The sequence below is a fragment of the Cladophialophora yegresii genome (assembly GCF_000585515.1).
Source record: "Cladophialophora yegresii CBS 114405 chromosome Unknown aczIN-supercont1.1, whole genome shotgun sequence".
In the NCBI taxonomy this organism is placed as follows: Eukaryota; Fungi; Ascomycota; class Eurotiomycetes; order Chaetothyriales; family Herpotrichiellaceae; genus Cladophialophora; species Cladophialophora yegresii.
Genome location: NW_006913045.1, coordinates 2,571,678 through 2,595,187, shown reverse-complemented (window position 1 = coordinate 2,595,187; position 23,510 = coordinate 2,571,678). Strand labels below are relative to the sequence as shown.

The 23,510-nt window shown below is 54.2% G+C and overlaps 7 protein-coding genes across 7 annotated transcripts; 3 read left to right on the top strand and 4 right to left on the bottom strand.

Moving 5' to 3' along the window:
- Positions 1–261: 261 nt before the first annotated feature.
- A1O7_00918 (uncharacterized protein) lies at positions 262–1,934 on the bottom strand (the record flags this gene model as incomplete). Its single annotated transcript, XM_007754958.1, has 2 exons — positions 262–1,686; positions 1,746–1,934. The coding sequence occupies 2 exons, from the start codon at positions 1,932–1,934 to the stop codon at positions 262–264; spliced, it is 1,614 nt and encodes a 537-aa protein (XP_007753148.1).
- Positions 1,935–2,595: 661 nt separating this feature from the next.
- Positions 2,596–3,875, top strand: A1O7_00917 (protein phosphatase methylesterase 1; the record flags this gene model as incomplete). Its single annotated transcript, XM_007754957.1, has 2 exons — positions 2,596–2,810; positions 2,861–3,875. The coding sequence occupies 2 exons, from the start codon at positions 2,596–2,598 to the stop codon at positions 3,873–3,875; spliced, it is 1,230 nt and encodes a 409-aa protein (XP_007753147.1).
- A 141-nt stretch (positions 3,876–4,016) lies between these two features.
- Positions 4,017–6,404, bottom strand: A1O7_00916 (uncharacterized protein; the record flags this gene model as incomplete). The annotated part of the gene is made up of 1 exon (XM_007754956.1): positions 4,017–6,404. One exon carries the CDS (start codon positions 6,402–6,404, stop codon positions 4,017–4,019), a length of 2,388 nt encoding a protein of 795 aa, XP_007753146.1.
- Positions 6,405–9,098: 2,694 nt separating this feature from the next.
- Positions 9,099–9,850, top strand: A1O7_00915 (adenine phosphoribosyltransferase; the record flags this gene model as incomplete). The annotated part of the gene is made up of 3 exons (XM_007754955.1): positions 9,099–9,168; positions 9,227–9,312; positions 9,365–9,850. The coding sequence occupies 3 exons, from the start codon at positions 9,099–9,101 to the stop codon at positions 9,848–9,850; spliced, it is 642 nt and encodes a 213-aa protein (XP_007753145.1).
- Positions 9,851–10,932: 1,082 nt separating this feature from the next.
- Positions 10,933–17,067, top strand: A1O7_00914 (uncharacterized protein; the record flags this gene model as incomplete). Its single annotated transcript, XM_007754954.1, has 1 exon — positions 10,933–17,067. The coding sequence occupies one exon, from the start codon at positions 10,933–10,935 to the stop codon at positions 17,065–17,067; it is 6,135 nt and encodes a 2,044-aa protein (XP_007753144.1).
- Positions 17,068–18,021: 954 nt separating this feature from the next.
- A1O7_00913 (uncharacterized protein) lies at positions 18,022–19,423 on the bottom strand (the record flags this gene model as incomplete). The annotated part of the gene is made up of 2 exons (XM_007754953.1): positions 18,022–19,343; positions 19,390–19,423. The coding sequence occupies 2 exons, from the start codon at positions 19,421–19,423 to the stop codon at positions 18,022–18,024; spliced, it is 1,356 nt and encodes a 451-aa protein (XP_007753143.1).
- A 455-nt stretch (positions 19,424–19,878) lies between these two features.
- On the bottom strand, positions 19,879–20,726 carry A1O7_00912 (uncharacterized protein; the record flags this gene model as incomplete). The annotated part of the gene is made up of 4 exons (XM_007754952.1): positions 19,879–20,276; positions 20,336–20,462; positions 20,565–20,599; positions 20,654–20,726. The coding sequence occupies 4 exons, from the start codon at positions 20,724–20,726 to the stop codon at positions 19,879–19,881; spliced, it is 633 nt and encodes a 210-aa protein (XP_007753142.1).
- Positions 20,727–23,510: the final 2,784 nt, after the last annotated feature.

The window sequence follows — 23,510 nt, the reverse complement described above, 5'->3', positions numbered from 1 at the left end:
GGTCATGATACTGAACGATAGGTTGTTTCATTACAAGTAGTTTGAGATACCTGATCGAAGAGCCTGTAGCTATTGATCCCCGTTCGCTCGTCTGGACGTTCGGTAATACTGTGGAATCAAACGCCAACGCTGTCAAATTGAACACAAGAAGCCCGCGAATGCTGCCCGTCATGTGCTGGGGTGTGGACGATATTCGTTGCATGCCTCAAACGCCTTTCTTGCTTTTGCACGGTTGTCTGGAGAAAGCTCCACAGCCCATCATTATGAAGCTTGATACAATTCTCCCAGTCTCTTTTCCAAAACCTTTCGTCCTTCAGCGGACCTCCAGATCTCCTCCGAGGGTGCTCCCTTGACAATATCCCATGCAACCAGCTTTTCCGTCACCTTGGTCAGATCTTCCTGTTTCCTTTCCCAATCCTTGTCTTTTTTCAGATGGACGCCAGAAGTCACCACGACGAGAGGTACCTTGGGAGCTTGAATGTTTCGAGCGGTGACAACCTCGTTCTTGGTCAACGAGTTGGCCACAAGGTTCTCTTGCAACTTGTTCTTGATGAACTTGCCGCCCTGATAGGATGACTTGCCAAAGACGCGATCCTCCTTAGTGCGACCCTTGAAAAGCGCTCCGGCCAGGCGATCCAGACCTAAAGGTGAAATGATGCCGCGACCCCAGAGGATGAAGCCTCGACCCGGGTTGGCGATCTTGTAGAGCAGGTCCTCGTGTAATCCATCGATGAACATCATGCCCCTGATATCACGAGGGTGTCTGGCCGAAAAGACTCTGCTGTAAATACTGCCAACGCCGGCGGAAACCAGAATCCAGGGGCCATCTTCGCCTGCAACGGCCAACGCCTCCGAGATGGCATCTGCGGACATCCCGGCTGAGTGTGGCGACGGCGCATTGTCCGACCAAGCAATCCCGGGTCGGTCCCAGTAGCAGTAGCGGTCTATGGTCTTGTTTGTCCAGGCATCGTACACCCAGCCCTCGAAGCTGTCTTCTACAGGCATGTAGCCGCCTTCGAGCAAGACAGTGGGCTTTGGCTTGCCGTTGGGGTAATATGTCTGGTTGCCCACACACGCGAAATGGACGGCGTACTGGTCGTTATCCACCAAGTATCGCTTGCCAGGAGCGGGTAGGGTGGCATCTCTTGACCGCAAGACTAGTACTGCTGTAAGCAGGACAACAATGACCACATAGATGGACATGAGGAAGGTCGCCGTAAACACGGCGCACCACTCCCTGAGCGAACGGCGTGTTTCCTGACGCCCAGTCAGGCGCTCTTCTTCCTCGGCTTTGCCCCATTTCACGGTCTTGTTCGTCACCACGTTGTACAGGCCGATCAAAGCGGCCCAGATAACCGACGCAATCCCAATCCAGCCCTCCTCGACTCGGATTCGTGGGACAGCTAGGATGATAATCATGTCGATCAAGAGCAGGACGGAGGTCGCCATACTCAAGACGCTCATCGCCGTCGAAGGCGTGGCGAAGAAGAGGAGGGCTGTCAGGATATTTCCAATGGTGAGGGTAGTGTAGGCGACATCGAAGAAGCCCGAGCCTCTCGAATTGAAGTAAGGTGGGCTGACGAAGATCGAGATGAATAGCAGCACCCACCAAAGGCAGGTGATGAGCAGGAAAAGCACTTCGAACCAGCGTAGTGCGCGGACACTCCAAAGGTTGTACGGCGATACCTGCGCGTATCGTTAGCTAGATTCCGGTGAGCTCAACCTGCCAACGACCGGAAACATACAGCTGGGTCATCAGGACTGAGGTAGCCTTGGCCCCGATCATTACGAGGCAACAGCCTTGTCCTTTCGGTGGCTTCTTCTGACCTTCTGTTGGGTTGAGGTTGTGAAGTAGTGGCCTCTGTGTGGTCTTCCTCTCCGTCCTGCGTTGGACGGTCGTCGTCCTTGTTCTTGGATCCCCATAGTGAAACCATGGTAGCAGCTGTTCGGGGTTGAAGCTACAGCAATAGCAATGGATGCTCAGCTGTCGAAGCTGCCTGGTCCAGCTCGAATAGGTACTTTCACCTGTGGTCAGGATGTAGCTACAGTGAAGATGTGATAGATTTCGGTTTCATTGCTCGCGGACGGAAAGAAGGACTTTTCCAGGCTTCAGAGCAGTCTGGCTGGGAGGAGTGGCTCCAGAGTGGCTTGCACCGTAATGGAAAAAAGAGCTCCAGACGTCATTACTGTGTAAACGCTTGGTGGCACCCGCGGGTGGCCTGCACCTAGCCAGTTAGGTGCCAGTGGCGTCCCAGCCGGGCAAGCTTGCAGGCAAGCCACGGCGAGCCCTCCCCAAAGGCGAGAGATCTATTAGCCAGGAAGATCGGTTTCGAGAGACCAATGGCGCATAGAAGCGAGCCACGCCCACCCACTCAATTGCCCGCCTTGCCTATTGCGCACGCCCGTAGTCGTCACATGCCGCTATCTGGGTAACGGCTATCCTTACCGAGCACCCCTGTAGTTTCTGCCGATCCAGAAGCACCACACTGCGTTCGACTGGGAATCCCATCATCGACCTCTCCTCGATCCCTTGACGGGTCGGCTAGGTTTAGTGTACGCTCTGTCCCGCATCTCCTCCCAGATGCTGTGAGCAGTATGAGCGACCTTCAGAGATCGTTTGCTCGGACACATCTATCTCGTCTCCCACCTGAACCGCCAACTATCCCTGACGAACAGGCAGAACAACGGGATGACGTGGGGGATTTGAGGCCCGGCTCGCCAAATGACTCCTCTTCGTCCGCTTCATCGACGTCCTCTACAGGCACTATTGTCCCCTCGCCGAGCCGTAACCTATTCGAAAAACCCAGAAGGTGAGCCCGACGCTGGCTTTCCAGCCACACAGCTTCTGATCGTGGTGAAGTTCTGCCATAAAGTCCCGCACAGCACCTTTGCCGTGGGATGACTTCTTTACTCAGGATCTGTCTCTCGAGCACAAGACTCCTGCAGAGACCATAAATCACCATGTCTACCTAGCACCGCCTTCAGCTTCTGGACCGCTCATCGTCACACATCACGGAGCAGGATCGTCGGGCTTGTCGTTTGCCGCCTTCACTGCCGAACTGCTGAAAGTCCTTCCTAATGCCGGAGTGCTATCGCTAGACGCTCGGTGCCATGGTCAGACCACTATCACCACTGCCTCTGGCAGCCTACCTCCCAGCGAAGACCTCAGCTTGCCCACGCTAGCGGAGGATCTCGCCTTCGTGGTCAATGCCGTCAAAGCTCATATGAAATGGGCCACGTTACCAGATATCGTGCTCATAGGCCACAGCCTCGGAGGAGCCGTCGTGACCGAGGTCGCCCACGCGAGACTGCTGGGCAACTCACTGCTCGCGTATGGCGTTCTAGACGTCGTTGAGGGTTCGGCCATGGACGCTTTGAAGAGCATGGACATGTATCTGACAACGCGGCCCAAGTCGTTTCCTTCACTCGCCTCAGGCATAGAATGGCATGTCAAGTCCCGCACAATCCGAAACTCCACTTCGGCCAGAGTCTCTGTGCCCTCACTCCTTCAGGAGTCCAAGACAACGCCAGGCACATGGTACTGGCGCACCGATCTCGCTGCTACAAAACCATTCTGGGAGGACTGGTTTACGGGTCTGTCTAAGAAGTTTCTCGAGTCCCGTGGAGGAAAGTTGCTTCTGCTAGCTGGAACAGACCGGCTGGACAAGGAGCTTATGATCGGGCAGATGCAAGGGAAATATCAACTTCAGGTCTTCCCTGACGCAGGGCACTTCATTCAGGAAGATCAGCCGGCGAAGACGGCGAGTATTGTCGCAGACTTTTATAGACGCAACGATCGTAGTGCGCTGGTTCTACCACTGAAAGTGGATGATCTAATCAAGCAGGGGAAGCTTAAGCCTGCTGGGCAGAAATAAACCATACCTCTCGATCTCTGGAAGCCCTGAGAAAGTGACGATGTCTCGTGCGAAGTACGGCAGCAATGATCAAGAAGGCGCTTCGGGCCAACCAGTGGTTTGAGCACTACGGGACTGGCGATCTACAAAGACTGGGACCACCTATCTTTTCCCCTTGGCTTTCCCCTTGGCTTTCGCCTTGCCCGCCTTGCTGCTCTTCTTCCTTGCTTTGATGGCCATCCTCGCCGCTTGTTCACTTCCTTTGCCCTTCCTCCACATCTTGCCCTCCTTCCTCTCTCGAGCATCATCAAGCCTCTTCTTGTCCTTGTTGCTCAGTTTCTTCTTCTCGCCCTTGATCTTCACCACGCCATTTGGACCATTCAACTCCAGCCGGCCTTTGGATTGCGCATCGCGTTTCTCCTTTTCCGTTTCGAACCATGTCCTCTTCGGGCGGGCCATGATCTCATCTTGATGCTTGATCAGGTTTACACCGCGTTGCAACTCGGCCTCCGTGGTAGCAAGTTGCTTCTCTTCCTTCTCCTCCTTGAGAATCTCCTCAATCTCGGATTCGAGGTCGTCAAGATGTAATGCCATGTCATCGACATCCTTCCCGTCCACGACGCGAGACACGACTTTAGCGCCTTGTTGTCTCGCGCTTTTCACCGCCGCCTTCACAATCTTCCGATCTGGCTCTGCTGCAATGGTGCATGCGCGACCCGAGCGGCCTGCTCTTGCCGTTCTGCCCACACGATGGAGGTAGATCTCATGCGTCTGCGGCGCTTCATAGTTAACCACCGTCGCGACATTCTTGATGTCCAACCCTCTACTCGCCAGGTCCGTGGCAAGTAAATGCGTCGTCTTGCCATCTCGAAACGCATTGACTGCACTAATCCGCTGTTCTTGAGTCATACTGCCGTGCAGTTCTCCTGCTCTGAGGCCCAACAAACCAAACACAATCCTCACGCGGTGGGCCTCTTTCTTCTGCCGGAAGAAAACGATTGTTCGCTCAGCGAAGAACTTTTGACAGAGAACGCAGAGCGTGGCGAGACGCCGGTCTTCGCGACCTTGCCTTAGGCGCACAAATTCTTGGGTTAGACCGGCGGTGGTGGATTTCTTTGCATCGACGGACAGCCGCACAGGGCGGTTCATGCCCACTCTGACGAGCTTGTCCACGCTATCTGTCATTGTCGCTGAAAACAGCATGGTCTGGCGACCCTGCGGTATGGTCTTCAGAATCTCGTTCAGTTCGTCCTCAAAACCCGTTTCAAGCATGCGGTCTGCTTCGTCCAGAACCAAGATCTCGATGTTTTCCACCGCGAAACTGGCTGAGTTGCGCATATGGTCGATGAAACGGCCAGGCGTGGCGATCACCACGTCAGGTCGTTTCTTGAGGATCGTTTCCTGTTCGCGGAGCGAGAAGCCGCCTACAACTTGTGCGAATGTGATGTCCGTGTAGCGAGCGAGCGCGGTCGCGACGTTGTAGCATTGAACTGCCAGTTCACGAGTCGGCATCAGAATGGCTACTCGCGTGGTGGGAACCTTCCTTGGACGATAGAGTAAGCGTTCCAGGATGGGGAGGAGGAATGCTGCGGTTTTGCCGGAGCCTGTGACGGCTGAGCCGACGACATCCAGACCCTGTAGGGCAATGGGTATGGCGCGGACTTGGATTGGTGTTGGTGTAGTGAATGACAGGCCAGCTAGACCGCGGAGAATGGGTCGTGATAACGAGAACTGTTGGAAAGAAGACATGGATTTTACGTTTGGTTGGGTATCCTTCTCCTCAGGCGCAAAGAAGGCAGCTCTTTTGGCTGCCTCTTCGGCATCTTCTTCAACGGAGGTCTGGGATGCGGCGTCTGAGTAGTCCGAGGCTATATCGTCGGGATGAGCTGTCGGTGAAGCGACGGAGTCCGTATCAGAGACCTGGTCGTCCGCTTCCTCATGAGGCGGTTGTTCTTCGTCGGCATCTGAAACCTGCTCTTCGCCTTCAGACTCTGCCTCAGCGCCAAAAACATCTGCTGCAAGGAGCTCGTCGTCCCCCAGGTCCGGTAACTCGACATCATCATCCTCATCGTCCCCATTGGACATCGCATCCTCTGCTTCAGGATCCGCCGCCTCTACTTCTTCCTCATGTTTAGACGGTTTCGATTTCTTTCCAGCTCGGCGGGCAATGATAGCGTCAATATCAACCCCCCTTCTATCTCTGTTTTTTGCAGTTGTGATATCTTGACCCCAACCGTCAAACTCCTCTATGTCTTGAAGGACGGTGTTCGTGCCAATGTCGAACTCGAACTCGGGGTCAAGAGCGTCGTCCTTGATGCCCTGCTCGTCGACATCGTCATCATTCGGGTCGGAGTACGCGCTCGCCGTCTCAAGCTCCCCGTCAGGACCATTCTTCTGTCTCTTGTTCTTCGCGTCCTTCTTTACCTCTCTTTTCCGTTTAATGCCTTTCTGGGGTTGAATAGCCTCAATGTCGCTTTCGGAGACCGAGAGATCGGCTTCCCGGTCGGAGAGTGTCAGGACAAACTCATCCTCTTGCTTGTTTGGGGCCATTGAGCAAAAAGGCCTAGGGGAATTCGTAGAGGAGTCGCTGTTGTGGTACTGAAGGAGAGCCGCAACTTTTTTCAGTTCGACAGAAATTCTGCCAGGGCGGTGAGTGACACTAGTCAAAAAATGGGAACCAGCCTCCCTTCCGACAAAGGCTTCTTCACGATAACCACATGATTGACCGAAATACTCGGTCCACGCTTTCGTGGTTTTAAATTCTGGGCTCAGTGACCAATCTTCTATCCGGCCGCATACCTGCGAAATGTCGCTGCTAGCACGAAGCTCAGAATACCTGTAATGCCACTACGCGCAACTGACAACAAGCCTTACATAAACCGATCGGCAGATACCGCAGTCGTGGTGCTCTGACCTTCCAGTGTCAGCCCTTCGGCATGACTCAGAGTATAGGAAAGAATTGTTCTGGACAAGACCGCTTACACTGGGATTCGTACTTGTGACCTCTCATGTATGCATACAATATGCATGGCTGATGCTCCTCGGCTCAGCCTCTTCGTAATGATGACAGGATCTCGCGTGGAAGCTCAACTCCCGAAACATGAAACCTCCAGCTCCCGTCCTTAACAGAGCTCTCCCAGGTGTCGGACTCTGGGTCGCAAACTTGCGTCAAGCTGGAAATTCCCATGACAGAGCAGCGGACGACACTCGACCAATGACTACGTTGCGATCCCCCAGTGATCCAATGACTATCGGGTCTCAGCATTTTACATTTTTCGCGGAAAGACGCTGGGCACGGCCCGGCAGGAAGGATAACATTGACAGTTTTGGAACCTCAATACCTATTTGGCACGGACGTTTGATGCAAGCTGGCAAGAGACCCGGCGTGACATTGCGAGCATTGCGGCATCCAAGTTCCCGTGGCTTGCGTTGACCTCTACGGTGACATTATTGAAGCGTCCCAGGCCGGCGGGTACAATCACTCCACCACGGTTTGAATCGTGTCAGAGGCCACAGAATGCTGGACTTGAGGCGGCTTCGCCGTAATATACATATCTTATAGTAGAATTCAGCCCATGAGTAGTCCGTGTGTAGGCGGCTACCTCCGGATTGTTGAGCCACCTTGCTTATCCACATATTCTGGAGCAGTCTGGTCGTGTAACACCCCAGGGATCAAGGTTGAATTTCTCAAAAGGTGGCTTGCAGTAGCTTGTCCCCCAAATCCTTGTTGATTGTCACCGCTTCTTTAACACTTGTGATGAGTCGCATAAACATCGGGATCTATGAATGCGGTCTCCCTCGAGATCATCAAGGACCTAGACTTAGGCCTTGCGATTTGGGCAGATCACATATGATCATCGATATGCGCGAGTTGGGGTTGATCTTTTCGTCTAGAACATATCCTCTAAGAGAGCAGCGTGCGAGGCTCACTCGAGACGCTAATGGTGACCTCGATGCGGGCCAAGATGAGGTGATGGGAATAACCGCGGTCGTGCGGTCCCTTTCTCGCTCCAACAACACGAGTCGCAGCACGCATACAGGGCCGAGGAAAACGGCTCAGGAAACATTCCCACAACGTCGCTTCGCCAGCTCGTATCTCGCCTGGCCGTCTGAGCACATTCTGTTGCTGCAAGCCTGCGGAGACAGCCACGAATCCAAGAGCACTGATGACAGGGCTCTTGGACATCCCGCCCAGTGCTGCTTGGATTTGAGCAAGTCTACCGCGTCTACTTCGTCTGGATGTGGTTGCACGATATCGAGAGACCAGGACATGTTGGTGCCACCAAAACTCCAATCCCCACTCTCGCCGACGACTACCGGGTACGGAGTAAAGACAAGGGAGGACAGTGGCTAGGCGGGTCGAGTAGGGGTTGTTTCTCGAGGGTTGTCCCCTGTTCATCGGCGTGGGCATGGCAGCAGGGGTCCTCTTTTTGTAAGATGGTGGGTGAATGATGATCGTGGATGCTCCCCCACTACTCTTTGTAAAATACCTTATCCAATCCCTCAGCCTGCCGTGAGCATTCCCTTACCCACGCTGCTCGTTCCTTCTATCAAGTGTCCTCGAAGATGGCACAGGATTGCTGGTTGTCCAGAAACGTTATCTTGAGACATCCCACTTTTTGTGGCCTTGCCATTCACATTTGCATCGGCTTCTTGATCGGGATGTACCCGTATCTTAGTTCTGGCTCCTTCGAATCGAGGTACCTCCCTCTATCTCAAGGTGTAGCGGTACGTATGCCACGAACTTTGGAGGCCCTTTAGTCAACCTCTCCTGGTCCTTGTCGAACTCTGATCAAGATCCTGAGTGGATCGGTTGACGACACTCACCGCCGTCTACTCGTATGGAAGCGCTGGAGGACTCAAGTCGCACTTCGCCAGGTGGCTAGCCAACGCGAATTTGTCGGCTGCAGTCACGTCAGTTCCGGCTCGCGCAGGCTGACTGCTCTTTGTAACATAACCACATGCAACCACAAACAAAGCCTGTCACTAAGCCGCCTGTTTATTGCACCACTGCTATTCAGCCACCTGGAGACTTTCGGAGGCGCCAGGCGACACAGGAATAGTGTCCCAAGCTACATCAGCTTCCCACCAGATCCCTCCCGAAGGCGGACGGCCCTTGCATGCGCAACTGATTCGTCGTGCGCGTTCGTTCTTGTGCGACGCTTCGTCGTTGTCATCTTTTTTTTCCCGTGCCCATATTTATCCTACTCTCCCGCCTCCCTCTGACTGTTCTCCTCCCTCAGCATGACTCTTCCTGGAGACACTGACCCTAGCTATGGCACCGCGCGATCAGAGCCCAATGCCGCCGCCTCCAGTATGTTGAACCCCGCGTCTCCAACAAAAATATTTTTCAGCCTCGCTAACGGCCACAGCCTCCCAACTCGCCGGTACTGAAGCGTTGCCGGAATTAAAATCTCTGCTCAAGGCGGGCTTAAAGACGTACCCAGATTTCCCCAAGGTGAGCCTATCGAATTTCATGGCTGGATCTCTCACTGACAAGGTGGTCGAAGGAAGGCATCCTCTTCGAAGATATCCTCCCCCTCTTCGCCTCTCCTTCTCTCCACCAAGCTCTGATCCGAGCATATGAGCTACAAATCATCGAAAGCCTCGGCCGAGACAACCTTCCAGATGTGATTGTCGGCCTCGATGCGAGGGGTTTCCTCTTTGGACCGACGCTGGCCCTGCGATTTGGAGCGGGCTTTGTCCCCGTCAGGAAGGCTGGGAAACTCCCTGGCAAGATCGAGACGGCCGAGTTTCAGAAAGAATATGGCACCGATACGTTCGCCATGCAGACCGATGCCATCAAGCCAGGCCAGAAAGTCCTCGTCGTCGATGATTTGATCGCAACGGGGGGCTCGGCGGCCGCGGCAGGCACACTGGTCGAAAAATGCGGAGGGACTCTTCTCGGCTACTTTTTCATCATCGAGCTTACATTCCTGAAAGGCCGAGACAAGCTCAACGCACCTGTCTATACGTTGCTCGAAAGCCAATCGTAATGATGGACCGTTGCATACACCCTCGAAGAAACGGAAGGACTCAGACTCTTTAAGTCACCCTGCTCGAGAGTGAACGAACGAGAGATCGCACCCAACATCGGGTGCTTGCCACGTCTATGTCGACGGCTATTTGGAGCCCTGCTACCAGTGCAGGACTCAGCCTCTGGCCGACGGAGAGCCGGTCATTACGAACATCTAGGTCTTTTCCTTCCAGCGACTGCTGTCTTGTTACGAATCAAAAGGTTAGACAAAAACCATAATACTTATGTCAATACGGATGAGTCTCGCGAAATCAACAGTATGAGCTACACGATCCAGAGCAGACACCCCTGATCCCGGACTAGCTTCCACGGCTGGCCGCAGGGCTTGTGAAGCCGGGTGAGAAAATTGTGTACGGAGTATTCAGATTAATGCTGGTGGAACGAATGTTGCTATCCACGATGGCGCGATGGAAATTATTGCTCGTAGCGTCCAAGGTCTAGAACTAGAGATGCTTGTGCACCAGAATTTCAACACTGATCGTTCAGTATTATCGGCGGTCAATAGAATAGCCGCAAAGCCATGTTGAACGATACAAACCAGCTGCCACATGAATATCGAGTGAAGTGTTCTTGCTCTGTTCCGGGTGTGTCATCCGTCACAGCTCGACCCTCACCAAGTCTCTAGCTAGAAACCCCAGAATTGACACGGGCGCACAAGCACTCTAGGCGAAACGGAGGCACCACCGCCGTTGAACAAACTCATCCGGGCGCCTGCATCTCCACATGCGCCACCACCGCCGCACACCACTACCGACACCACCATCTTGGGGCTACAATGTTTCGGGTTGGTCTCAAAATTCCTGGGGAGTGACCTTGTCGCTATTACTCAACGTCCCTTGCTCTCGCTCTGGCTCTCGCGCTCGCGCTCCCTCGTTCAAGGCCTAGCCTGCGTTCACTGTCACTCGCTTATGATCCGTGTCCGTCCATCGCACCCTCCCCTGCTCCAGCGAGTGCCTGCCGTTTCGTCGTATCCCCGGTGCGGAATTGGACTGTGCGGGCGATCTGCGCGGCCCGACCGATCACATATGAAGCGCGGCCAAAATGTCGGGCATCAACCCTGAACTAGAGGAGGCTTTGCGCAAGCTGGACGAGGAACTCGAGGAAGGAGACATCACCAGAAAGGGCTACGAAAAGAGGCGGACTCTTATTCTCTCTCAGTATATCAATCCCCAAGCCCCCACGCCGCAGTCGCCTGTGCAGTTACAACCTCAACCGCGAGGAGGTCTCCGCGTACATTCGCCTGATGACAGCGACCATCCCGCTTCCACCAACGATGCCTCCAGAGCAGCCTCGCTTGCGGCCCTCACCGGCCAATCCGTGCCCAGCCCGTCAAGGAGCGGAACCCTCACCGAGAGTTACCCGAGCATGAACCGGCGGGCCTCGATGCTGAGGGACGAATTCAACGAGGCCCGGAGAAGCGTCACTCCTCAAAGCCATGTTCAGAGGTTTCAAGAGAGGGAGGCAGGGGGCATGCCGCGGGGATCAATTTCAGGAACCTCCTATGACGGGCGACACGAAACATTCATGACTGCCAATGATCAATCCCGTAGTCAGACGCTCTTGAGCCAGAACTATGCTTTCAATCCCGATGTGCAACAGAACTATGGCCCCCCGGAGACCCGCAATTCTACCATGCTCGATTCACAACAAGGCTACTTTTCTGATTTTGCAGGCCAACAACGAGAAGACAATCACGAAAACTACGGAGGGAATCTGCACCGATATTCGCAGGGTGAGGTGACGTCGCCAACAGCACAGACGATACCGCCTTTTCTCGGCTCTGGGGAGTTAGCAGGAGGCGCCGCTATTCATCAAATGCCGCTTGAGCCACGCGAGGTACCATTCGCCATTTGCGACCCGCACGATTCGCATATTGAGATGTCGAGGTTCGAGAATATTGCTGCAGTGCTCCGGCATCGCGCAAAAACAAACCCCAAGCAGGCGGCGTATTGGGTTCTCGACCAAAAGGGCAAAGAAATCGTTTCCATCACCTGGGAGAAGCTGTGCAGCAGGGCCGAGAAAGTCGCCCAAGTCATCCGCGACAAAAGTAGCCTGTACAAAGGAGATCGGGTTGCCCTGATCTATACCGAGAACGAAATCATTGAATTCGCAGTGGCGTTGCTCGGCTGCTTCATCGCCGGTGTGGTAGCTGTACCGATCAACGACATGAAGAATTATGTCAGATTGAATGTCGTCTTGACCTCAACGCAGGCACATCTTGCCTTGACCACTGAAGCAAATCTCAAGAACTTCCAGCGAGATATCACTGCGGCGAAGCTTAACTGGCCTCGCAGGGTGGAATGGTGGAAGACCAATGAGTTCGGCAGCTATCATCCCAAGAAGAAGGGCGAAGAACCTCCTCTTGTGATGCCCGACCTTGCCTTCATCGAGTTCTCCATGGCTCCTACTGGTGACCTTAGGGGCGTTGTCATGAGCCATAAGACTATCATGCACCAAATGGCCACCCTCAGCGCAATGATCACGTCGGCCACGAGTAACACAAAAGCTGATACCTTCAATCCCTCTCTACGTGACAAGCAAGGGCACGTCATTACTGGTTCAAGACACGGCGAAATCATGCTCAGTTACCTCGATCCAAGGCAAAGTGTTGGGATGATCCTCGGAGTTCTGCTGAACATCTACGGCGGCCACACCGTGATCTACGTCGATCAAAGGACGATCGAAACGCCGGGTCTCTACGCCAACCTCATTACAAAATACAAGACGACATTACTTGTCGCTGACTACCCTGGGCTCAAGAGGGCTGTCTACAACTACCAAGCGGATCCTATGACGACGAGGAATTTCAAACGCAACTTCGAGCCTAATTTCTCCAGCGTCAAGTTGTGCATGATCGACACTCTGACCGTAGATGCCGAATTCCACGAGCTCCTTGCTGATCGATGGCTCAAGCCACTTCGCAACCCTAGGGCGCGAGAGATTGTGGCTCCCATGCTTTGCCTGCCTGAGCATGGAGGAATGGTGATAAGCATGCGCGACTGGCTTGGAGGAGAGGAACGTATGGGCTGCTCGTTAACACACGAGATGGACCACGACCGTGAGGTCGAAGAGAAGAAAGAAGAAAGCTCAACCATGAAATCCGGCTTCGGCAGTAGTCTTATCGGAGGTGGTAGTGCTAAACCATCCAAAGAGCGCTCGACAGAGGAGCTGGGGGAGGTGCTCCTAGACAAGGAGGCTTTGAGGACAAACGACATTGTCGTCTTGGCCATGGGATCTGAAGCCAGGGCGAAAGCGAGCTCTTTCCCGAACGCCGTCAGGTGCGGCGCGTTCGGTTATCCTATCCCCGACGCCACTCTTGCGATCGTGGACCCCGAGTCTGGCCTCCTATGCACTCCAAATTCAATTGGCGAAATCTGGGTTGACTCTCCCTCGCTCTCAGGGGGCTTCTGGGCGTTACCCAAGCACACGGAGACAATCTTTCATGCTCGTCCTTATTGTTTCAAGGAGGGCGACCCTACTCCGACCGCGATTGATCCCGAGTTTTTACGCACTGGCTTACTGGGCTGTGTCATCGAAGGCAAAATCTACGTCTTAGGCTTATACGAAGACCGACTCAGACAAAGGGTTGAATGGGTCGAACATGGGTTGGCGGTGCAGGAACACCGCTACTTCTTCGTCCAGCATCTCATCCTCAGCATCATGAAAAATGTGCCCAAGATTCACGACTGCTCTGCCTTTGATTGTTTTGTAAATGACGAACATCTTCCGATTGTTCTTCTTGAGTCGCCATCGGCGTCGACCGCTCCACTATCGTCCGGCGGTCCGCCCCAACAGCTTGATATCGCGTTGCTCGACTCTTTGGCGGAGAAGACGATGGACATTTTGTATCAGGAGCATCATCTCAGGGTGTACTGCGTTTTGATTACAGCGCCCGGAATTCTGCCACGAGTAACGAAGAACGGCCGACGAGAGATCGGCAACATGCTTTGCAGGAGGGAGTTTGACAACGGCGCACTTCCCTGTGTTCACGTAAAATTCGGGGTCGAACGGGCGGTGCAGAACCTGCCAGTCGGTGAGGATATCAACGGCGGGATATGGTCCGTCAATTCGAGTGCCACACGAGCTGATCTGCTCTATGGCCAAGAGACCCAATGGTCGGGCGTTGATCCTCGCGAGGTCGTCATCGACGACAGGACTTCGACGGCGTTGAGTAATTTCACCAACATATTCGACCTGATGCAATGGCGCGTAGCGAGGCAGGCGGACGAGCTTGCATACTGCACAATCGACGGCCGGGGCAAGGAAGGCAAGGCTCTGACATGGAAAAAGTTCGACCAGAAAGTGGCCGCGGTGGCCCTCTACCTTCGAAACAAGGTCAAAGTCAAGCCAAGCGATCACCTCGTCTTAATGTACACGCACTCAGAAGATTTCGTGTTCGCCATCTATGCCTGCATGGTGCTCGGAGCGATCGCGATCCCAGTGGCGCCACTGGATGCGAATAGACTCTCGGAGGATGCACCAGCATATCTACACATCGTCGCCGACATGGGGGTGAAGGCTGTTCTCTGCAATACCGACGTCGACCACTTGTTCAAACAGAAGATCGTCTCACAACACCTCAAGCAGTCAGCCCAGTACTTGAAGGCACACATTCCCAACGTCTACAATACCACGAAACCTGCAAAGCAGTCTCACGGTTGCCGGGAGCTGGGCCTAACAATCAATCGCGGGTGGATCTCTCCGACAAATCCAGTCATAATCTGGACTTACTGGACGCCTGACCAGCGTCGAGTCTCGGTGCAGCTGGGGCATGACACCATCTTGGGGATGTGCAAGGTCCAGAAGGAGACCTGTCAAATGACCAGCTCAAAACCAGTGCTTGCTTGCGTAAGAAGCACAATCGGAATCGGCTTTCTGCATACAGTCACAATGGGAGTCTACAATGGCAGTGCCACCTACCTGATTTCGCCGCTTGACTTTGCGCAAAACCCCGGCTCGCTGTTCCTCGCCTTGTCGAGATACAAGGTCAAGGACACATATGCAACCAGCCAAATGTTGGACTTTGCCATGGGTCACGTCCCTGGCAAAGGTTTCTCTCTCCACGAGCTGAAAAACCTGATGGTCATCTCCGAGAATAGACCGCGCCTGGACCTGTTTGCGAAAGCCAGGACTCACTTTTCTCAGACCGGACTGGAAAGGACGGCTGTCAACACGATTTATGCACACGTCCTTAATCCGATGATAGCCTCTCGCAGCTACATGTCGATCGAACCGATCGAGCTTTGGTTGGATGTGCGTGCATTGAGACGAGGTCTGATCTATCCGGTCGACCCAGATACCGATCCCACGGCTCTTTGCATTCAAGACTCGGGAATGGTCCCCGTGTCGACTCGCATTGCTGTTGTCAACCCGGAGACTTGCCAACTCTGTCACATAGGCGAGTTCGGCGAGATCTGGGTGCAGTCAGAAGCATGTGCCAAATCATTCTACATGTCGAAGCAGGTCTTCGACGAAGAAAGATTCAACGGCCGCATTGCTGGCGGTGATCAAAAAGTCACGTACGTACGGACAGGCGATCTAGGCTTCCTCCACAATGTGACGAGACCCATCGGACCTGGCGGTCAGCCCGTGGAAATGCAAATTCTATTCGTCCTGGGCAGCATTGGTGAGACGTTCGAAGTCAACGGCCTCAACCACTTTCCCATTGACATTGAGACCACAATCGAGAAGAGTCACCGGAACATTACACCTGGTGGTTGTGCCGTCTTCCAAGCCGGCGGCATGGTCGTAGTCCTCGTGGAAGTCTTCCGTAAATCCTATCTTGCGTCGATCGTGCCGGTCATTGTCAACGCAGTGCTTCACGAACACCAAATCATCGTTGACATTGTCGCCTTTGTTGGCGAGGGCGACTTCCCCCGAAGCAGACTATCAGAAAAGCAGCGAGGCAAAATCCTGGCCTCATGGGTGACGCGCAAACTGCGGACAATTGCACAATTCGGAATCCGCGATGCCGACGGCGACAGCCAACACACTGTAACCCTTGCGGATCGCAAGGCCCCGAGCATTGCCAGCAAGGCATTGTCACTGAGTCAACACGATCAAAGACGCACATCCATGGCCTCCGAATCGAGGGCAAATCATCAACAAGCGGATCAAATGTCCAGCCGCTCCAGTATCGTGCCCGAAGTCCCTTTCTCCCTACCTCCAAACCACTACCAAATCGACCCGACAGGCCTGTACAACCCCAGCGCACCATCAGGCGAAACCAAAGGCGTCTCCCTAAGCGACAAACCATACACCTTCCCCGAAGGCGCCGTCGAAATGCCCGCCAATCAGTTCGACGACGGGGATGAAAACGAAAACCCCTACCTGACGGATGAAAAGTTCTTCGACCCAAATGCTGACCTGGAGCGGCAGTTTGACGACTATGTCAGCCCCGTGGACCCCTCCCTTTTGGATCCCGCGCCTGGCGGCCCGCCGAGATTGTCACTCGTCAACCCGGACGACTATCCCCGCAACGGGAGCAACGACAACACCCCGACCTCGTACACCGCGACCGTGACGCCCACGTCGGCAGTTCCCCACGCGCTCCGCACGCCCGTCGACATTGGTGCCGAATCCCCCTACGAAGACCAGGGCAACCCCTTCAGAAACTCCATCCCCGCGAGCATTCCTAGCTTCGACTTCATCACCTCGCCGTCCTTCACCACGTCGTTGACGAATCCCGCCGCCCAGACGCGGAGTCCTCTCTCCCCCGGAGCCCCCGCTCGCGATCAAATGGCCTCTGCCAGCGCGGCCTACCATCGCATCACGTCCCCGCCCGCCGCTGCTCCCGGCACGGTAGGTGCGACGGGCGGGCGCGCCCTCCTGCCAAGTCAACAGGCACGATACCCGAAGCCCGCGCCCCCACCCGCACCCGCAGCTGTGTCCGGTACTGGTACCGATCTTGCGCGCTACCCCAGCAATAATTCATACGAGTACGAGGTTCAAGACCTGCCGCGCGAGGCGTTACAGTATGTCAATTCGGCGCATTCACAACAAGCCCGGGGCCACGGACACGGGCACGGCCACAAGCGGTCCGGATCCTCGAATTACGTGGCGGATCAGAATAGTTTGCACCCCGACGACGCCAGGCAGAGCATCGACCTGAGCAGTATCTCCGGGAGTGTGCGGCGGAGGTACGATGGCAGCGCGTATGATGATTATGACTACTAAGTACCTTATGCATGCATGCATGCGGCCATGTATGCGTGTCTGTATGTGTTTGGTGAAGTGGATATCTAGGACGGGATGAGACGGCAGGCAGGGGCCCGACAACACGGTGTGAGCAAACACTCAAGTTCGGGTCGAGTCGAGTCGAGTTGTCCAGCGGGACACGAGCGAGTGTTCGGGTGTACAACACAATATATGCACATGTCGATACGTACATACGTGATGGTGGGCCACCGGTTGCTGGCCGTTTATTGTGCTGCTTGAGCCCCCTGATGCTTTCCCAACTTCGATTCCATGGACCGTGATATAGTCTGCACAAAGTCGCACGAGTGTGCACGAAGAATCAAGTAATGATCAACTGTCCTGCCTGCTTGTCCAGGCACGTAAATCTGGCCGCTATGGAGGACCGGCCGTCCAAAAAGCAAGCGACCTCGGTGAGCTGAGGTGGTCAAGCGACGCACTGAGGTGAGGATGAGGCGAGGCGAGGCTGGGGATTCGCGAGCCTCGTCCGGGCTACAGTAGGTGAAGGAATGGTACTGTACATAGGCGGCTGGCACGATCAGGGGACCTTTGAATGCTCCGGGTTAGGGTTACTACGGAGCAGTCTCTGCACCTTCGTAAAGAGGCCGCGAAGCTACTCCGTACAGTATGACGGTCTGTGACCACTGTGGAAGGAGATCCCTCATGAATGTTTGTTTGAGAGACAGCGTGCGATGTAATATGCATCCCTGTTCAATCCTCTTCGCAACCTTATGTTGGGGGTATCATATTCTATGGCTGCAAAACCGCAATCCGTGGTTCCGTGGTCGGGGCAGCTCAGCTCAGGCATCAAACATATCAATAACCCACGTCGGGCGTCCGGGACGCAGACACCATTCCACTGCATTGCAACCCTTGAGAGGTCTTTTCGCCTGTCAGTCCAACCCCAAATAGCCCATCATCCTCATTTGCACCGAGCTATTTCTTCTCCTTCTGCAAGTCCAAAGCCTCGCTCACATTGGCCAAAGCGGATGGAGACATGTACGTGCTTCCGGCCGCTGCATGCCCATGTCCATCAACCATCGGGCTCGTAGGGGCTGTAACCATGGCGGGTGTGCCTACGGTCTCATCCTCCTTCTCGGCGTCCTCTTTGACTGCTTTCTCTTTCTCCTTCTGAGCCTCTTTTTCACGGTACCCGCCTGTAATGCTCCCGCTCAAGCTGTCATTCCTTCCGTGCCCACCGCTCGCCCCTAGAAGGCCGCTCCTCACACTGGCCGCATCTCCGCCATATTTACTGCCGATGTAGCTGTTCCGTTCGCTCGCCAGCGCTGGAGCCGTCACACCCGATGCGGATATCAGACTTGCTCTTTCCGCGTTGAGATTTGACCTTGCATAATGTCCTGTATTTTCGCCACGGAGAGAGGCTGTGTCTCCTGCTCCGCTAGAATGAATGACCGTGCCCGAAAGGACCGAGAGCGGGAGAGACTCGCGACTGCCCCCGAACATAGAAGCAGGGGCGAGGGCTTTCATGGAGGCGTTGGTGTCGACGGAATTTCGACGGCGTCGTTTTGATGAGGATGCCAGGGTGAGGATCGAAGCGTCGTCGGTCAAAACGTTATTGGCAGTTGCGGAATGGTATGTTGTCGGGTGGCCGTGAGGCGCGAGATGTGCTGGCACGGCAGTGGCGGGTTGGACAACATACTGTGTGGGATTGCTTGCGGCAGTCGATGAGTGCGTGAGCCCCAGAGCCTGGTTGTTATGTGCTGGCACGGGGATGGATTGCACTGTGGTTAGCGTCGTGGCCATAGATCGGACCGAGGGCGCCGGAGATGAAAATGTGCTGTCTCTTCCCCCATCCGTCCTCGTAGTCGTCGTGGCTCCCGTTCCCGCCCCAGAAGGAGCGGCGTCTGAGAGAGCCGTCTCTGCTTGCGTGGCTAAGGTGGGAGCTCGTGACTTGTTACCATTCGTTTGACTGTCGTGGGAGGTGGAGATCGAGTGTTTGCTGTGCGACTGCGACAGAGAGCTGTGCCTCGATCTCTGGGACGTTGTGACAGGCGTGGAGAAGGAGAGGTGGCCGTTTGTGTGGTTACTGTGGCTGTGAGGCTCACCTACACGCCCGGACAGGGGATACGGATTGTTTTTGGCAATATTCCCCTTCTTTGACTTGATGCTCATGGGGAGGGTTGCGTAGCGTCGTGGAGCACTACCCGCGCCATCGTCATTGGTGTCTGTGTGCAGAGTCTTGAGGTTCGCGAGCCGGCGCATCCAGGTGGTGAAGGGTCGACGACGGCCATGCCGGTCTGATTTCGTTAGAACCTGTTGACACATCTGTGAGTCGGCACTCACCGTGAGGTCGCAGAGGCGCTTCGGTCGAAGCCATAAGCAAGAACAGCGACGAGCTTGTTGTCAGAGGCGTGTGCGAACTTGGCCAGCGTTGCGGGTGTGTGTGCGATCGGGATTGGTGTGTCGATCCGGGGCAAGTTGGCGGATGCGCAGGAAGTGGGTTGTACAAATGAGAGGGAGGTCAGGTCAGGCAGCCAGGAGTAAGAGTGCGTGCAAGGCCGTCGTACAGGGAGCTGCGTATTCGTGAAATTTGCTAACGAGAGTATACGGGTACTGGGTACGAAGGATCTAAGGAACTAGCAGCAAACACAAGAGGAGAAAGGAATTGCAGAGGCTGGCAGACACTCGATTGTTTGGTTGAAGGTGTAGCAACAATGCGCGGCGCGGCGGTTTCAGAGCTCAGCCTCATCCACTCGTGGCTCCCTCAATCCCCATAATTTAACCCCGTACTGTACCACAGCCACCCACACATCTCGATACTCGTCCGTACCTCTACATGAAATCGTCCTCGTAGAAGCCGGCATCTCTGTCTTGATTGCTCACCATGTTGTCCTCTCTCATAAAGTCATCGTAGGCATGGTCTTTCTGCCACCTCAGCTCTTCACGCCGCTGTCTCTCCTCCCGGTCTTTGGCCTTCAGCTTTTCTCGCTCCATCCTCTCAGCCTTGCGCTTTTCTCTCTGCTTCGCCTCCCTTTCCGCTCCAAAATCAGGAAATTTCTCCTCGCGGGTTTTGTTCAATCGGTTGACAATGGCATTTTGTCGTACGGGGACGTGGACTTTCTTCACCATTTTAGGGTCGTGGAATGACACTTGGCCAGTTGCCATCGATGCATCTTTACGCAGATTCGACCACGGCGTGTAGATGACTGTTATGTTGTCCTTTTTGTTGCCTGCCATACTGATGATCAGGACATCTCGACCGCCTTGCAGATTTTGTGAATACTCCTACCTTCGATCGAGTTTGCCTTGGTTAGCTGAGCACAGTCCTCCAGTAGCTCTTTGGGTATTGATGTCCACGATTCGCCAGATTGGAGTCTTAGATAAACGTGTGCACTCGACAAATTGTCCACGTGAAACTGCTTAGAGTGAGCGACAGATCTCGGAGTACCCTCGACCTACAGTACCCTGACGAAGTAAGTGAGTTATTCAGCATGCCTGTGGAGTTGACCATACCAAACATCTTCATCCCAGCCAAATTTGATCAGGTCCTCATCTGTATCTTCAGTCAGAGTTTGTGCGCAGCAGCATCGGTCCTCAAGGAGCTTACTCTCTTCTTTGTCTTTACCCACGTACAGGAAAGCAGGCGGATCAACCGCAGTCGACTTGAAATAGTACACCATTTGAGGGTTCCAGGAATCAAGACTTGGAAGTGCTGGCCACAACGTAGAGCAGGTGGTTATATGCCTCAATCAAGTGCCAGGACTAGACACATAAGCTCACATAAGGTCCAGAACAGTAGCGTACCAGCACTGTTGTTGTATGCGCTCAGCTTGTCAAGGAATCGAAAAGCCTCTACGGAGCGTGTGGGTTCTAGATTGATCACTTACAATCACTTCAAGCGAATGACGGATCGAGGATAATTACTCCCCCCTAGTCAGCCGCATGTTAGTCTGGCCAGTCCGGTGGAGTATTTGTTCTTCCCACGACGGTGTGTTCACGGCGTTCTGGCTTGTTTGCTTTGAGTTCGTCACTCCTCCGCTACCCATGTGTTGCGCGCGCTGCTCCCAGCTATAATGAGGGTTAGTGACGATGACATAGTAGGGGACTTCAGCCTAGGGATTTGAGCACCCGTATCTGAAGCACCGACACGGGACGAATTGACCAAATCGAATTAAACAAAGTCCTACATACAGCACTCGGTTCAAGGATCTCTCAAACGCCTCCAGTCTAGGTCAGCTTATGCCCATGATTCATCCGTCTTTCGAAGATCACCCTGCCACTGCTCGATCCAATACAGTAACGTGGCTCGGAAGAGATACTAATCGTTCCCGTGCGGCATGTCTAGGTCCCGTGCCTAGTCCCTGCAGCCTAGAAGCGGCAGACTTCATCATCAATCTGAGTCCATCGCACGGATTCAGATGGCAAGCCTGCGGGCTTCAGACAGATGGCAACAGCTTAGGCGACTATTAGTCCCGCAGCGGAAGACGAACGACTGTGGTGATGCTGTAAAGGCTGCCGTCCTTTCCGGTCTCTACGTAGAAATGGGAGAACCCGAAGAGTCGGGGAAAGGTATATTATGCCAGCCTTGTCACGTCATGACGCTACTGACGCACGCGTCCTCATCGTCCATGCCTGCAAGCGGCAAAGCTGTGTTGTGTATGTAGGGTAAGCTTTGCGCTACTGTAAACAAATCTCGGCGGCGGAAACCCGTTTTAAGCTTAGCCCAAGTATTGCCGCAAGTTGTGCTGGAGAACTGCGTACACAGAACGCAGAATGTGGCTGAATCGTACAATCGGGGATGGGTACCTGTACGGAGTAGGTCGGTTAGAATTCTGCAATATGTATCGCGAGTAAGCGTGAATCTTCCCCTCGGCTTTTAGAGAACGGAATCTTCCATCAATGTCAATCCGAGGAACCCGGTCCGCGTAGGTGTCTGGGCGGTCTAGTGGAGGAACTGGGAAGTTTTGGAAAAGCTCATACCGCAATGCGTAGATTCGCGCAGCAGAGTGTACCCCGATTATTGAAAGCCATATTCTCGGAAGAAAACATCAATTTGCATCGATCCGCGGGACAGCAGGACAGAAGGCCAGAGGTACGTACCTTCTATCCGTCCTCATTGACGTCTAAGAGCCCTCACAGTACCAATGGCCGCCGCTGAGCTTGACTTTGTTGGTCCTAGCCGCCTGAGTGCCCCGAGAGCCTTGGCGCTCTACTCATGCAAAGGTTCCCTGCAGCTCAAGACGCCAGCTACAGTACGTGAATCCCGTAACCGATATCCCGCTCTTCCGTCTTGCGATATGGCCATGTCTGCATGGGCTTGCAAGCTATCGTTTTGAAAGACAATGCTCAAGAGTTCCCATAGGGGCGTTCTGGCCTAAGCCATCGTTCTGATCCCGGATTTCACCAAAACTCTAAATTGCGTGCATGAACCTCAAGCCAGACAAGGGAAGGCTGAGACGTAGCACTCAACGATCGCATGACATGTACGGGGTACACGGGAAGGCGTGCTCATCCCAATAGTCGTTCATGGCGACGTCATTCACAAAGCAAGCCTGATCCAGTCTCAGTCCACCCTGCAACTCCGCTCGGACAGCGATTAATATCAATTGTAGAGCCGCAGCACTGAAGGCAGCGCGAAGCGAGTCGAACCACAAGTCCTTCTGGCTACAAGAGCTTTCTCTCCGCACCTTGGACAATTGGAGAAGGTGAGGGTGAGGGTGAGCGGCAGCTTCAAGGTTGACGTGCAGCCCCTACTGTAAGTCTTGCATTGCATCAACCTTTGAGTTTCGGTTCGACATCATTCGGTCGCTGCCTCCCTCGTCCATGTTGCAGCCCCGCGGATTATCGACTGGCACTGGCCGTGCTCGACTTTAGGAATTGGGTTCGCCTATCCCATGCCATCCGGAAGAGCCGCCGGCAGCTGGGCGGCTCGAAACTTTCCGTCGCCTCCGTACATGTGCACGATCTGAGCATCTCCTCACTTACCTTTCATTTGTGTCGTGCAATCTTTCTACAATCAAGGAAAGTATCACAAGCTCTTATATACCGCGGCAGTGCTAATATGTCCACTGTGAGGCGGTCAGTCCTGACACCATATTTCGCTCGGTTCATTCTGTCGTCTGCATTTATCGCGAGCCTACGATCACTTTCTTCTCATCATCGCCGTTCGTGCATGCAGTCTCCAAAGAGCATGTTTAAGTCATCCATGCGATTGGTAGCAAGGGAGGTAGCCTGTATGGATACTTATCAGATCCTCATTCGGTGAGACAGTTCAGAGAGGAAAGAGAGATACCCTCCCTCGCCTCGAAAGGTGAGAAGGTGAAGGATCTAGAGCAAACTAAGGCTTCAGAAATTACAATTCCGGATGGCACGCGCAAACTTTCGTGCATTCGCTGTGCTCGGTTACAGGCTAGTTAGCAGTCCTCCAGTCCGGAGCATGACATGAATTGGGCAAGCAAAGCGTC